A 15,987-nucleotide genomic window follows, 5' to 3' on the forward strand; every position below is an offset into this window, starting at 1 on the left:
TGGTAACTGTTCCCCCACCTTTAACTTCCTCTTTCCTTCTATAAATTGCTCCTCCATTTTAGTCTGGTTCAGTGTGTGCACGAGGTTTGCTGTATTTCTCATAAATCCTTTTGATGATTCCCTATTTGGTTATGTTTTCAAGTACACAGTCTCATGCAGGATCCACATTCCACCTCTGGGAAGCCAGCTACGATGGTCCAGTTCACTTGAATGGTAGTTGAGCACCGTCCTGCCTGCCTCCACTTCAGCCACACTGTTGCTGTGTGGTAGCAGCGGGTTTAAGTGTCTTTACACTGGCCTATCATAGACCACTTTGTTTACAAACAGCATGATTTTTGAGTGATTTAAAAAACACTGCAATGAGCTCATAATAATGTAAAAAAAAAAAAAAAATCAATTCCAGGCTTTCCAAGCTCCACTTTGTTGTGATCTTAAGCAAATCACCCCTAAACCTATGGAGGTTTTGGCCAACAGCTACAAAATGTTGGAAACAGAATCACCAACTACCTCACAGTTGGTGGAAGATCAAGTCAGTCATGAATGTTTTCTTAATAAACAATAGACTGAATCATCGAATCAATCCGGGTAAGAACTTCAAACATGTAAAGAATTTTTATTTGAGCCAAACAGAATATGCCTGGAAGCAAGATCTCAAAAGACAGAAAAATGCTGCTCGGAATGAGTTTGCAGTTTCTTTAGTGCATTTGGAGTTAAGGAGGGGAGGGTTAGATTGCGGGAAGGAGAGAGAAAGCTAGGTGGAACTCACTGCAGGAGCTAAAAGTGTATGCTCTCTAGGTGCCAGTTTGAGGGTCTGAATAGTCATTTCAAAGGTGTGTTAACCTAGGTGCACAGGAAAACTGGGCAGCGCTTGCTTAAGGCAAAGATAAAACTAAAGAACTTAACAGCCTGGGGCAAGACTAATCACCATGACCTACCCAGCTGGGAATTCATCAGATCAACCTGTGAGGTGACTTTCTGTAGAATCCGTTTGTAGTCCACAGTGGCAAACCCTTGTTAATTGGTTCTTCTGTCCTGGCTTCACCAACTTGGTTTCCAGTCTCCAAAATCTCAGTAGCCAACTAGTCTTTGGCTACATTAATGGGAGTATAAACTGGAACTACCTCCAAAAATAATCTCCCGCGCCGCGTTTACGAGTGAAAAAGCACAGCTTGAAAACAAGATCCCCACACGGGTGCTAGAATCAAACCTCTGGCTGCGGCAGCCGCAGCCCCGAGCACCGCAGGTCGGAGCCTCTCCAGCCGGGCCTGCAGACCACCGCAGGCCCACCGCCCGGCGTGCCGCGCGCCGCGCACGTGACCCCGCCCCCTGCCGTGGGCCGGGCGGGAGGGCGGGGCGGCCTCCGCGGCGCCAGCCGGCTTGGCCCACCGCGGCCTCACTCTCTGCGCGTTGCCTGCGGAGCCGCTGCGAGGTGCGAACGCTGGGGAGGAGAGTAGGTCGGCCGGCTTGGAAGGCCCGAGCTGCGCGCCCGGGCACCACGCACGCGCGGGGAGCGGCTCCGAGAGGGCGCGCCCGCAGGAGGGCGGCCTCGCGCCCGCGTGGCGGCAGGTGTGCTGGGCATCTCTGTCGCCTGACCGAAGAGCCCCAGGCACCTGGCTTGGGCTGGGGTCCGTGCAGGCTACACTTGCTGCAGGCTCCAGCCCGAGGGCGGAGGCGTGGCCAGAGAGACTTATGCCCTTACAGACGCTAGCCTGCGGAGGGCCCCAAGGCGTGTTGGACATCCTTAAAATTAGGGAGAAAATGGGGGAGCACCCGCCTTCTTACCATCTTGGCAGTAAGAATAGGGCTGATGCCCCGGGAACCGAAGCCCTGAAGGCGATGGAGGGGCTGGGGATTTCTGGAGGGAGCTCCAGATCCGAGCTTGAAACGCTTCGTGGCAAATGAGCTCAGAAGTCCTTGAGTTCTGGTCCTGGCTCCTCCCCAAATAGCAGCGACTCTCACGCAAGCCTCTGCCTCTTTGCAGTTCCCGTTTCTCACTCACCTCCCTACGCCTCAGGCCATCCTGGTCCGAGGCCTCACCCACCTGGTCTGCCGCAAGATGGGCCTCTCCGTCGTGGCCCCCGCGTGGGGACCTCCGGGGCTGCTCCTAACCATCGCCCTCTACCCGGCTCTCACCCTGCACCCCGCTAAGGCCTTGGTGCCCCCACACCGGGACTACTGTATCCTGGGCGCCGGGCCCGCGGGCCTGCAAATGGCCTATTTTCTGCAGCGGGCCGGAAGGGACTACACGGTGTTCGAACGCGCCGCGGAGCCGGGCAGCTTCTTCACACGCTACCCCCGGCACCGCAAGCTCATCAGCATCAACAAGCGGTACACCGGCAGGGCCAACGCCGAGTTCAACCTCCGCCACGACTGGAATTCTCTGCTCAGCCACGACCCCCGGCTGCTCTTCAGACACTACTCCCAAGCCTACTTCCCCGATGCCAGCGACATGGTGCGCTACCTGGGCGACTTCGCGGCCAGGCTGGGGCTGCACGTGCTCTACAACACAACCATTGCCCACGTCACTCTGGAGAAGGATCGTCAGGCCTGGAACGCCCATTACTTCATCCTGACGGACCATGGGGGCCAGGCATACCAGTGCAGGTAAGGAGCGGGCCCCAGAGCTCACCTGCTGAAGCCCGGGCCTTTCCTGGAGGAACTGACACTTGGTTGGTGTGAGAGGAGTGGGAAAGATCTGCCACCCCTTGCTTGCTCCCACTGAATTCAGGGTTAAGAGGTTTAGCTCAGCCATCATTTCCCATATGTGCCCTAAAAAAATTGTGATCAAATACGTTTGGAAAATACAACCAATTCTTTCCTCCAGGATATTTCAGTCTTTTTAATAGCTTCATATTCACTGCTACACTCCAGCAACGTTGGGTATTCAGCATTGCCTAAGCTTGCGTACCCACAAACCTTTTTTATAGAGCATCTCCAGGAACTAGTTTCCCCCAAAATACATCCTGAGAAATGCTGGGTCTGGCAGGAGTTAGAGGGACTCAGTGGGATTTCAGAACTGAACAGGAGGGAGAGGGTCCTGCAGGCCAGGCTACCAGCATTATGTTAGCTTGCGAGAAAGCTTAATGTCCTGCCGGCCACCCAAATTCAGAGTCACAAATGATACTGCACTTGTTTCACCCTCACCAGAACCCTATGGGACAGGCTCACTGATCCCCATTTTACAGGTCAAGAACTGAGGCTCAGAGAAGTTGAGTAACTGGTGCTATGTCACACAGCTTTGTAAGTGGTATAGCTGCGACTTGAGTTCCTGTCTCACTGACCCCCAAGCCCGAGTTCTTTCTGTCGCACCAGGGTGCCCCTCACTTCCTGGCCACTAACCAAGCACCTGGCTCCCGGCGGGTGGTCAGAGGTCACTGTCCCAGGTTTTTTGCCGGAGGCCCAGCCTTGCTCCGTGCTTGTTACAGCCCAGGCAAAGAAGGATTGAGCCGATTTGGGCTCCCGCATTCAAACAGCGGCGCTACAGTATAGGGGAGTCAGATTTGAGCAGAATTGACAAGAGTCAGAAGAGACGGAGTGAAAGGGGCTACACATGCCCCCTCTACAGGCCAAACAGTTGGATTTTTGAAACCACCCTGTGATCAAACCATTCTGCTGTCGGGCGGGATCCAGCTCCCCAGCCGCCCACCACAGCACTGCAGACCCACCGGTATAAAGGACAGGACTTTGGAATCAGGCTGATCTGTGGTCAGGGTCTGGCTCTGCTGCCTTGGGAGCTGTGGACAACCCGCCGTGGACTGGTGTCTCCTCACCTGTAAAGCTGGCCAGATGACACCAGTCAGGGCTGCTTTGAGCAGAAAGAGGATGCATGAAACAGTACAGGGCCTGGTAGAGAATTACTCCCCAGCAGATGTCTGCATCTGCTAAGCAAGTCAAAAAAAGGACAGTGAAACAAAAAGTCTCATTTTCATCACTGAGGGCGATATTGGTCTGACTGCTGTGTTCAGAATTGAGTGAATTACTCGATGTCACACGGTGCCACCTTCTCCTGCCAGTCAAGTTCATTCTCACATTTGGTATAATCCCAGGGAGGGGTGAAGGGAACTGGGTCCGCAGGAGTGAGCTCAGCAAGGGGCAGGGTGGTCTCGCATACACTGGGATGGGTCCATAAATGAACGAACAAATGAATGTCCTGTTTTCTTTTCGGGGCCAGCAGTCTGGGCCAGGCGGGCAAGCCAGGTGGCTGGTCCAAAGAGTTGATTTTCACTTAGTGCCTTATAGCTAAGACACTAAGCCAACTTCCCTTTGTCCCCCACCTGCAGTGTCCTTCTTGTTGCCACCGGTTTGTCAGTCCCCAACCTGGTGGACTTCCCTGGCTCTGAATACGTGGAAGGTTATGAGTCTGTGTCCGTGGACCCCAAGGACTTTGTGGGTCAGAACGTGCTCATCCTGGGCCGAGGGAACTCAGCCTTTGAGACTTCCGAGAACATCTTGGGTGTCACCAACTTCATCCACATGCTGAGCCGCTCCCGCGTCCGGCTCTCCTGGGCTACGCACTACGTAGGAGACCTGAGGTATGCCACGCGGCTGCGGCGAGTGTGTTGTGTCCAGCCCCTCTAAAACCACTCCTGACCCCAGCTGGACTAACCTCCTCTTCCTCTGAGTCTCCTTGTACCCAATACAGACTCCTTTCTCTCTCCCGGCATGTCCCTTGGGCCCCAGGGCCGTCAACAACGGCCTGCTGGACACCTACCAGCTGAAGTCGCTGGATGGGTTGCTGGAGTCCGACCTGACGGACCTGGCTGTTGTGAAGGACCGCGACGGCAAGTTCCACATCACCCTGAAGTTCTTCGTGGAGGAGAACAACCAGAGTGCCGAGGCCATCCCCCTCCCCCAGGACGACAGTGACAACTTCGCCATGCGCGTGGCCTACGACCGGGTCATCCGCTGCCTGGGCTGGAACTTCGACTTCTCCATTTTCAACGAGTGAGTCCGAGTCGGGGAGGAGCTGGGATCCCGTAGCAAGCCCCTCTGAGACCTCCTTGGGGGAGCAGTGTCCCCGTCCAGCAGGGCCAACCCTGGCCAGGCTTTTAGGACTCCACACTTGGCCTGGAGGCGGGCGCTGCCCGGCTTTCCGCCCAGGCCTGAGCCCTCTGTCCATTGAGAAGGGTCCCAAGCGGCCCTGACTGTCCCTACCAGAGCAGCAGCAGCAGTGAGCCTTCCTCTGCTGAGTATGTTGTGACCCTCCATCCGAGAGAGGGGAAGGCAAGAGCCAGAAGATGAATTTGCTGAAAGGCAGTGCGCTGGCTAAGAGCCCAGGCCCTGGGGTCGGTCTCCGATGCTTTCTTACCACACACGTGGGCTCTGGGAAGGCTCCTAATCGTGTTTGGCCCCAGTTCCTCATCACTAAAACGGGGATCATAGTTATTGGGATTTTTTTTATAAGGCTATTGTGAGGATAAACATAGGAAGCTACTTGGCATATACTATATGCTCAATAAAAGGTTAGCAGCTGAAACTGTTTATAATTGTATTTTGAAGAACTGCTTTGTGGTTCCTCGTCTTTAGATATTGCTGCCCCAGTACCTTGGCAAGGCTTAGGGTCAAAGAATCCATCCAGGGTCTCAGGTTCCTTCTGGCCAAGGCACAGGCAGACAAGAACCCGAGGGTCTGAACCAGACCCTCCTGTCCCACCTGGTCATGCACAGAGCTGAGTCTCGTCCCAGAGCCCCGCCTCGAGCCAGGCTTGAATCCTGACCCTGGCCTTGACTCACTGCCTCTTTTCCCTGAGCCACAGTCCCCCCCCCCCCCCCCCCCGCCGTCTCTTAAATGGAGAAGGTTGTACCCGCCTCCTGGGCCATGGTATGATTTAAATACAGTAAGGAGTGTAAAGCATTGAGCTTAGTACCAGGCCTGTCCTCAGTGTCTCCTATACAGCAGCGATGTTTATTAACAACGCTTTCTGCCCACAGGTCCCTCAGGCTGTCTTCAGGCGGTGAGTTCAGCAAGAAGTACCCACTGATCAGGGCTAGCTATGAGTCCAAAGGAAGCCGTGGCCTCTTTGTCCTGGGTACGGCCAGCCACTCTGTGGATTACCGGAAGTCTGCTGGGGGCTTCATCCATGGATTCCGATACACAGGTGAGCCCAGACAGAGCCATCGCAGGGGCAGTAAACACACTGCAGTTTCCAGCAGCCTTCAAGGGGGTGGCTCATTCGTAGTAATCGTCATGTATTCCGTGTCTGGGGTAGATGGCAATGGGTTGTCATGGTCTGAGGATTTGTCTAGAAAAGCATCAGATAAAGTGGACAAGTACGTGCATCTGGGGCGGCGTGTTTTGTGCCTGTGCCCTGTGTGGGCGAAGCACCATGTACTGGTCAGAACACTGAGCTTGAGGAACGTTGACCTGGGTTCCTGCCCAGCAGGGGGGCCTTGGAGGTCAGGCATCATGACCTCTCTAAGCCTCCGTGGGATACACCAATGTCCAAGGTGTGCATGAGGCGAACCCCTGCCCTCACGGGGCTGTGGCAAGGACTAAATAAGGCCATACCTGGGGACCACGCAGCTGTGAAGCATCTCACACACACAGGTTTTGGGTGCCAACAAATTTCAATAAGAATTGCAACTGGATTATATTCATTCTTTTCTGGAACGCTAGGTACTGAGGGTATAAATTTTATGCCCTCTGGGTGGGCTGTTGGACTGGGGCTTTATCACACAGTGAGTGTTGCATGGGCCAGGTAATTCCGCCGTGAACACCATAAAGGTCCTGCATCCTGCATTCTGACATTTCTGTATTTAAGTTGATGCCTCGCACGGCCTTAATGCTCGTTTTTGCATTTCACTCTCCTCCCAGTATGGCAGGGAAAGAGAATCATGTTTCATCGTTGATCTCCAGACAATACGTGTTACACCTCACGCGTGTCGTCAGAGGACACCGGGGAGAGGGCATTACGTGTCTATAGAGCGGAATATCTGCAAACTGAACACACGCACACATGGCACACACAGTGAGAAGAGGGGCCCTTCAGCCGAGGGCCCCCACTCAGAAGCCCTCAGCATCGTTCCATGCCCGCCACCCTCCCTGCGCCCCCGTCCTGGCACGCACCGCCCCATCCCTCTTGCTTCCTTGTGTCCTCTCCCCAGCTCATCCTTAATCCTCACAACAGCCCCACAAGACAGATTCTGTTATTTCAACTCTATTTTGCAGATAAGGAAACTGGGGCACAGAGAAGTTAAGTAATTTGCTCACAGTCACCCAGCCCGTGGGTGGCAGAGGTAGAATTTGAATCCACATCCGCCCGACAGCAGTGCTCACAGCTAACTGCAAAGCTTCGGGCAAATGAGAAACCGTCCTGGGCATACAGGCCGCAGATTGCTGTGGTCACGACGGCTAGCTGAGGACCCTACTCGGGAGAGGGACGGTGTGGCTGCCCGCACCTTGCTCACCACTGAGCTGAGAACAGGCCCCGGGGGAGACAGGAAACAGTAAGCAGAGGGAAGCAACAGGAGATAAAGGATGCCTGGGCACAGACCGCCACTGCGCGGAAGGTAGGAGATGCAGGCAGTCTGGCCCATCCCCCGCCCCCAGTCCATCCCTGCCTCGCTTTCCTGGGTTGGGGCCTCTCCGTCTCTTCTGACTGGTCTTCCTGGCACTAGTCTTTCTGGCTTCCCATCCCATCCAGCCACCCAAGTATCCACCAAAGCAACCCTCCTTTAAAAAAAAAAAATCGTACCCTTCCTCCCCTTACAAATGTTGAGTGGTACCCCGTCTCCACAGCGGAGCTTGGCCCAGGCCAACACCAGCTTACCTTCCGGCCTGGTCCCTCGCCCACTTTCCACAACGTGCCAGGCTCTCCTAAGACTTCACTCTTCACATGTGTGTGCCTTTTGTCAGGGCACCATTCCCAAACTCCTCACTGCGTAATTCCTCAACCTTCTGCAACACTCAGCTTAACCAGTTTCCTCTGGAGAGCCAGATGTCCTGTGAGGCTGCACGCCTTCCTGTGACTGTTGGCCAGCTGAGTCCCCATTCGTGTGAATTGTCTGCGTCCCTGCCTTTATTGGATCTGGGTGTTGTGTTGATTCACTTTGGAAGAGCAGGCACCTGTGTATGGTGCCCCGCTTTCACAACTGCATGTGGGAGCCCCAGGTATACAGAAAAACAGCTCCCCGTCATTTTCCTATCCTTATGTAAATACACAGAGCATCTCGAAATAGAATTTAATGACAGATTGGATTAAGGCCATGAAGGAGAGGGAGCAATCAGAGGTTTTCCACAGGGCAATCTGATGAAACGGGGGCTGGGGCACATTACAGAGAAAGGCTCTGGGTCTAGTTTCCGCATAGCGCAGGAGGCTGTGGGACTCCCATGTGCAGATGGCCGAAGCGGGGCAGGGCAAACACCGGCCCTGCGACCGGTCCAGCCACCCCGCTGCACTTAGCTGTCCTCCTCGACCGCTTTTGCACCAGAGGCAGAGTTGAGTTGTGCAACAGACTCTGCAAAGCCGAAAATGCTTCCCGCCTGGCCCTCGCAGAGACTGTTGGCCAATCCCTCTCTGATGGCGTCTGGGAGCGTGTAGACAGTGTGCATCGAGGTCAGAAAGGTTGATGGGGGCCTTATGTCTCTCCTGATGGCAAAAGGTAAATTCTGAAGTGCAGCATGCCCTGTCTCCCTCTGGCCATTTCAGTGCGCGCTGTTCACCGGCTACTGGAACGTCGCCACCATGGTGTCGCCTGGCCCTGCACCGAGCTCCCCATCACACAGCTGACCAGCGCCATCCTCCGGCGCGTGAACGAGGCTTCTGGGCTCTACCAGATGTTCAGTGTGCTGGCCGATGTGGTGCTGTTGAAGGAGTGAGTCGTCCACCCCCGCCCCACTTTCCCCTCCGCCCGCCACACATCGTCACACCTCCTCTCCCCCTGTCCCAGGTAGGGGAGAGCCCAGTGGTTCCCTCCGAAGATGAACTCTGGGGCGAGGGTAGGGGAAGTGTATTTATTCTGGGGAAAAATCGGTGAAATCAACACCACACATTCTGCAGACAGACAGTCCTGAGTGTGAATCTGGGCTATGCCTATTCTGCTTGTGTGGCCTTGGGCAAGGTAGTTAGCCTTTCTTTCATCTGCAACAGGAGGATAATAACACCTACCTTGCAGGACCTAGGAAGGAGTAAAGGGAACTCTAGGGAGCATCTGGCACCAAGTTAGCTGAGCAGTAAGCTGTAACACCAGCCAGGATTTAAGAGTTGCCTGGGGCCAGGACCAAGTTGGCCCCTTATCAATCAAGTGATAGAGGGATACTTGCTGAGCAGGAAAGTGTAGGAGGGCTGGAGGCCAAGGACCCCTAAGGACAGGTGGCAAGTGCAAAGCAGAGGAAGAACAGGCTGGTCCAAAGCCAGGGAGTACAACAGCACTCCAAGGTCAGGGGCAGGAGCCTCGCAGCGCTCGGCACAGGAGCCTCCCCTCAGCCTTTCCTCCCCTCCCTTTCACGCTGCTCCACCGCCACACTCAGGCTGTCCGTAAATCCTGTCGGCTCCTCCTTCAAGGCGTCTAGAATGGGACCCCCCTCACTCGCTCTGCGGCTGCCACCTTGGTCCAGACCCCAGCATCTCTCCCCTGCATGGGAACAGCAGGGTCTGCGGCCGGCACGGTGGCCCCGGTGCTCCTTTTAAAACACGAGTCACACAAATTCATCCCTGCTCAATGCTCTCCAGGGGCCATGGCTTCCCCTCAGTCCAGATGAAACCAGAAGTCCCCTTCCTGGCACACACAAGCCCTCCTTGACCTAGGCCCATGGGTCTCCCTACCCTCATCCCCCGCCCCGCCCCCCTCGACTCCACTGCAGCCACCCTGCCTCTCCCCGTCCCTGGAACACGCTCATTCACCCCATCCCAGGGCTTCTCCGCTACTCTTCCCTCGGCCTGGATCGCCCTTTCCCCGAAAGCCGTGTCAGGTCACTCAGTTTTCTGGAATCCATCCCCCATGCGAGTCAGGGCTCGGCTGTAGGTGATACTAACATGAGACGTGCAGGGCTGATAGAGCCCAAACGCTGTGGGACGGTGCCTTCTGGGAGGCAGAGGGGGCGGGCCCACACAGGCCCACACACGCAGGCCTCTCGCCTCCGCCGCAGCACTGAGGGGCTCGCCCTCCACTTTGCCCGACCCCCAGGAACGCCACCGCGTTTGAGTACCTGGAGGAGTTCCCCATGCAGATGCTGGCCCAGCTGGAGACAATCACCGGAAGGAGGGCCAGGCACGGGCTCTTTGTCGTCAACATGGAGTATGGCAGAAACTTCTCAGGACCCGACAAGGATGTCTTCTTCTACGAACGGTCTGTGGGGCACACGGAAGACGCCTGGCGGTCTAACTTCCTCCACCCTGTCATCTACTACTACCGGCACCTCCCCACCGGTGAGCTGGGCTCCTGCTCTCCCTCCCGCGTGGGCTTTCTTGGGGTGGGCCCTCCTCAGACCCTGCTGTGTGTCAAGCTGTCACCGTTAATCCCTCACCTGACACTCAGCTGGCGGAGGACCGCTGGGGACTCTGCCCAGGGGCCAAATGGGACAGAAGGTCCAAGAATGATAGTGATGTTCCCAGGTTCTGGCCACACATGGAGTGGCGTGATCGCCAGGCACCACATAGTAAGGGGGACACTGTCCTGCTGTGTGTCTCCAAAGGAGGCTGACCATGGGGTGGGGAGGGGTGGCCTGGGGCCCACCTGAAAGAACAGGGAAAGGAACTGGAAGCGGTTAACGCAGGAGTGCGGCAGAGGAGCACAGAACAGCTGGGAAGCGCGCCCAGGTCTGTCCTTTTCTTGCTGTGTAACCTTGGACCATGTCTTAACCTCTCTGAGCCTCAGCTTCCTCACCTGTCAAATGGGGAGAAAACCAGTACCCTCCTTCCTCATAGGAGCATAAACGAGACAGTATCTACAGGATATTAGCACAGAGTAGCTTCCAAGAGACAAACCTCCCAGGGAGCCCGACTCCTGCCGTGGGTCTTGAAGGGCTGTCACTTGCAAGAGGAAGATCTGAAAAACAGCAGAGACAGTGTCAACAGGTGGAGGGGACAGGAGCAGCGGTGTGTATCCGATGTAAGGAGCAACAAACAGAGCTGTCCCACAGCAGGACGGGTTGCCTCCTGGAGTCGCATCTCCCAGTTCAGGGGTGGCTGGGCCATGGCTTGAGCCCTCTGACGGAGACACCACAGAAGGGGGTCCACAGCAGGCGGGAGGTGGGCCAGAGGAGCCCAAGACCCCTTTGGGTGTGGGACCTGAGCCTCCTCACAGAAAGACCAGTTTTGAAGCCTAGACCTCAGTGTGAGTGAGCCTTAGAAAAACATCAAGTTCTTGTGATCAGTCTTAGTTCTGCCCTCTGATATCACAAGAGACAAGTCTCGTTTTGTCCTGCTTCCTCATGCTAACCTTCCAAACACTTGGAGGTGGCCATTGAACAAGCTGGCCGCAGCCAGCGCAGAGGCGTACCAAGCACAAGCAAGTGAGGTGGGCAGCGGGGGTGTGCAGGCACCGCGCTGCGGGTCCGGCTGGGGCAGCCCGGCCGCCGGGCTCTGACACAGCCCCCGCCTCTCCCCCCAGAGCAGGAGGTGAGGTTCCGCGCCGCAGACTGGCCCCTGCCGCGGCCCGCGGCCATCCACCACATCGTGGAAGATTTCTTGACAGACTGGACCGCCCCAGTGAACCACATTTTACCTCTGAGGCGCTTCCTGGAGAACTGTTTGGACACTGATTTGCGAAGCTTCTATGCAGGTAACTTAAGTTCCGGAAGGACAAAGGGACTGAACTAGGGGCTGAAAAGAGACCAGGTAGATTCGTGCACTGTGATATGTTTCAGGATGCACCTCTGGAAATGCCAACCCAAGGCTTCCTTTTCCCCAACATGGTGGACTAGGTGTTCTCAGGAACCCCACCCAGTACAGCATGCCTGAAAACACTGAATATAATGTCTTTTTTTAAAGGCAGGAAAATAAGGGCACTTCCCAGAGTCCAGATACTAAGAAAAGCATAAACCAAGCTGGGTGTGGTTATCTGCTGGTCCTCAGGAGGCTCGGCTCGGAGTGGCTGAGCCGCACCTGTGGGTAGGGAGGTGAGGCTGGAGCAGGGTGCAGGGTCTGTGTGGAGACCCTCAAGTACACTTGGGTCTCTGTGGGTAAACGAGGAGGCAGAAAACACTCTCAAGATGGAGGCGGTGGAGACCCATGCTCCTTGGCTCTGGGTGAACCGGGGGGAAATTGCCCCTGAGAATTTCCAACCACAGGCCTCAGGCGTGTGAGTTTGCTGCCAGCCTGCGCATCGTCACTGCAGCACAGAAGTCACAGGAGTAATCGCAAGTCTTCTGTGAAGAGGCACGCTGCAAAACAGGGCCTCAGGAAACTGCCACAGGTCAAGTTCCCAGGAACAGGGACGCCCAAGCCAAAGTCACTTAGCACCAAGGACACAGGCCACCGTGAGGGAGTGTCAGCAGAAACGTGACTAAGCTCCAACCAGAAACTGGGAGCTGGGACGGTCAGAGAGAAGATATAAAGTCTGTCTGAAAGGTGTAATGACATGAAAACGTACTTGTTGAAAAGACAGCTGACTGGTCAGTTTTGAGAAAGATTCACATAAAACTTCTGGAAATGAAAAAAATAAATTAGTATCTAGAAACTCAACATAAAGATGTAGCAACAAATTAGACAGGGGTGAAGAGAGTGTCGGTAAACTGAGAGAACGTTCTGACAGCCAAACCCAAAGAGGGACTTGGGGAGAGAAGTCCGATTATCCAGAGGGAGGACTGATTGAAACAGGTACAATTTTGTCTGTTTTTAATCCCCTTATTGCCTAGAATACCCACTCTTTCCTGTTCAGCAGCATCTGTTAAACACCAGTTGCATAGAGGGCACTATTCATACCCAGTCAGGTCCTTGTTCCACCCCCGGGTGATACCCTCAGTCCACACTTTGAAGTACAAATGTACATATTAAGGGAGATGGCTTAAAACAGCAGTTTAAGTTAATAATCTAAATATATATGACGTTAAAACAATAGTTTAAATTTAAATAGTCTAGCCCCAACTGGTGAGGCTCAGTGGATTGAGTGCCGGCCTGCAAACCACAGGGTCGCGGGTTCTACTCCCGGTCAGGGCACATACCTGGGTTGCAGGCCAGGTCTCCAGTTGGGGGCACGCAAGAGGCAACCACACATTGATGTTTCTCTCCCTCTTTCCCTCCTTTCCCCTCTCTCTAAATAATTCTTTTAAAAATAAAATTAATTAATAGTCTAAACATATATATAGATGCTCCAACTGAGGTAATTCATAGTTAGCATTCTGCAAACTGTCAGCTTACACATGAAATTGCATGAGGTCTAGAAACCGCAGCTACAAAGCCCCCGCCTGTGTCTTGAGGTTTCAGGGGTACATGAAGATGCCAGTGCACCTCAGGGGCTCTTCCCGCCCAGAGTCCAGGCTCCTGCCAAGGCGCCACCGGGCTCCCGCTCCCTACACGCTGCTCAACAGTGCAAGCCGCCCTGTGTCACTGCCTTGAACTTGGAGGAACCCTTCCTGGTGCAGGGCCAGCTGGCAGATGGTGGGCTTTCTCTCCACCCCCTTAGCTGATGCACCGCTGCCGCCCCGGTGCTGCAAAGCTTCTCTGCCCTGCAGAAGGCGGTGCTTGCAAAAGGCCACCGTGCTGCCCCTCCCCCATCCTCCCCCACATCTGCTGTCCTCTCTGCTCAGAGCAGAGCGGATTGATGGGGCCGGTTCTGCCCGGGACCCTCTGTGCTGTAAGTCAGAACTAACGTGGGAAACAATACGTATTTGTGTAGCGGCCTGTTCACCCATGCAAACCTCAACAACAGTCCTTGCCGTACGGAGGTGGGCAACAGTAGGGTCACAGTTGCGTTGTGACATTCTTTTGAGTTAATAAAGCTGTTGTAATATCACAACCCGCATGTCTTTTCTCCATATGAACAACTGTAAACCGACTTTACCTGCCCTGTATGCCCATTTTTTTAGATAAAAGACTCAGGCTGGTTTTCTGGCACTCACTCCATCTTCCCACCCTGTTTCCCAGCCCCTGAGAGGACTGAGCCCGTGTCTGTTTCATCTTTTCTACTTTTTAAATCAAAGTTATGTAATACTTCGCTAAAGGGCTTTCCTCCCACCTCCATTCTCGTTCTCCAGAAGGAGCTACTTCTAGCTCTTCTACTGGTTTCTTCCTATTTCTAAATAATAAGTATCCACGTGATTTCCTGATGGCTCTGACTTGACCTATGCACCAACTGCTGTGGCACAGGCAGATAAATCACAGATGCAGATTGACTCGTTTTGTCTTTTTTTCTTAAGATTTTATTTATTTGTAGAGGGCAAGAGAGGGAGAGAAACATCAAAGTGCAGCTGGTTGCCTCTTGCACGCCCCCAACTGGGGACCTGGCCCGCAGCCCAGGCATGTGCCCTGCCTAAGAATCGAACTGGCAACCCTTTGGTCCACAGGCCAGTGTTCAGTCCACTGAGTCACACCACCCACGGCACCCGTTCTGTCTTTATAACCCCCGACAGTGCTGAAAACAGGCCTTACACACAGCTTTTGCAACTCTGATGTTGCTGAAGAAATAAATCTTCGCAGGCAGCTCTGACCTCAAAATGGAACTGAGGGTCACTCTCGAGCTACTGAGTCCCCATGCCAGGCTGGCTCCATGCAGAGCACCCTGCTGGGCCCGGTCTCTGGAACCTTGTTTTTCCCAAATGTCAGGGCAGCCTATTCCTGGATCCTCTGAAGGGGCTGAGTTCCGTGGTCACTCAGGCCTGAGGTGCGATACCCAGAAAAATTGGCTCCAGGCTCAGGGATGGAGGGTCCTGGGGGAGGCCCCTGGGGCACCAGCAGCTCCTCCCTGCTCCTCTCCCCACACCGACTCATTCGTCTCCTTTTGCTTTTCCATAGAGTCCTGTTTCCTGTTCGCCCTAACACGCCAGAAGCTGCCACCCTTTTGCCAGCAGGGGTACCTGAGAATGCAGGGGCTGGTGGGGACCAGAAGCCTCCGGCAGCACAAGGCGGAGAGTGGGCTCCTGCAGGACTGTGCTGCTGCGGGCAGGCGCGGGGAGGACAGTGGCCAGTGGCCTGGCCACTGTGAGCCAGGAGATCAGTCCCAGGCCCCGGGGCCTCTGGTCCAGGCCCTCAACAGCGACAAGGAGGAGCTGTGATGCCCAGGTCCCTCCGCCTGCACCCTGGCCCAGTCAGCCTTCCTTCCCCGCAGCCCCCTGCTCCCACCCGTGTGTGATTGCCAAAGACCAGTCGGACCATTGCTGCGACCCACCAAAGCCACGCAGAGGACACGTGAGGGCTAAGGGTAGCCATGCGGCGGTCTCCTCCCCTCCTGTGGGGTCCACAGGTGCCTGGGGGGCAGGGCCGGGAGAAGAGCACCCTCTGCAGGTGGGAGCGGCCTTCCACTGCCGGGCTTGTCTATAAGTGGGTGGTCGCTGCGCACCACGCTGGCCTCCATTCTGCCTCCATCAAGTGCCCAGGGCTTCCTTTTCCTTCTGGTCTGCCGTTCCAATGGGCCCTAATTCCACTCAGTGGAGCGTTTCACAGGTGAAACCCATCCTCATCTTCATAAGGGTTTGCAGCAGGCTCTTCAGAACAAAAGCTCTAATATCCTCAACCACCTAGGGCACGTGGAACTGTTACGCCGGATGAAGACACCAGCTCAGAGGGGTTAGGTGACTCCCAGGGACCCAGCCAGGAGTCCCTGCTGGGTAGCCCTAAGGCCTTCCCCACCACACATGCTGCCCCTCCCCGCCCCCATCTGTGTTTCCCAGAAGGGGAAGCGCAGAGCCGGGCTCCTGGTTATGAGCCCCGTGGGCTGTCCATCCGGCAGGGAGCACGGTCTCATCAAAGCAGGTCTCTCCTGGGCAGCGGAGCTTGAAGCTGCTTTCTCCCCAAGGCTGCCCTGCCTGACTTCAATCTCTGTTTCCTTCTTTCATCTTGGCCCGTGACATCCTGAACATCGCCTTGCCTCTGGCCCATCAAGCTCTGTAACA

General features: G+C 55.2%; 1 protein-coding gene across 1 annotated transcript; it reads left to right on the plus strand.

The window, feature by feature from the left end:
• Positions 1 to 1,900: 1,900 nt before the first annotated feature.
• FOXRED2 (FAD dependent oxidoreductase domain containing 2) lies at positions 1,901 to 15,630 on the plus strand. Its single transcript, XM_054574528.1, has 8 exons — positions 1,901 to 2,604; positions 4,281 to 4,532; positions 4,681 to 4,944; positions 5,931 to 6,097; positions 8,648 to 8,813; positions 10,125 to 10,366; positions 11,550 to 11,720; positions 14,891 to 15,630. Exons 1-8 carry the CDS (start codon positions 2,057 to 2,059, stop codon positions 15,148 to 15,150), a joined length of 2,070 nt encoding a protein of 689 aa, XP_054430503.1. The 5' UTR covers positions 1,901 to 2,056; the 3' UTR covers positions 15,151 to 15,630.
• Positions 15,631 to 15,987: the final 357 nt, after the last annotated feature.

This window comes from Pteronotus mesoamericanus, unplaced genomic scaffold (genome assembly GCF_021234165.1).
Source record: "Pteronotus mesoamericanus isolate MK-2021 breed Mesoamerican mustached bat unplaced genomic scaffold, CSHL_Meso_final contig_263, whole genome shotgun sequence".
In the NCBI taxonomy this organism is placed as follows: Eukaryota; Metazoa; Chordata; class Mammalia; order Chiroptera; family Mormoopidae; genus Pteronotus; species Pteronotus mesoamericanus.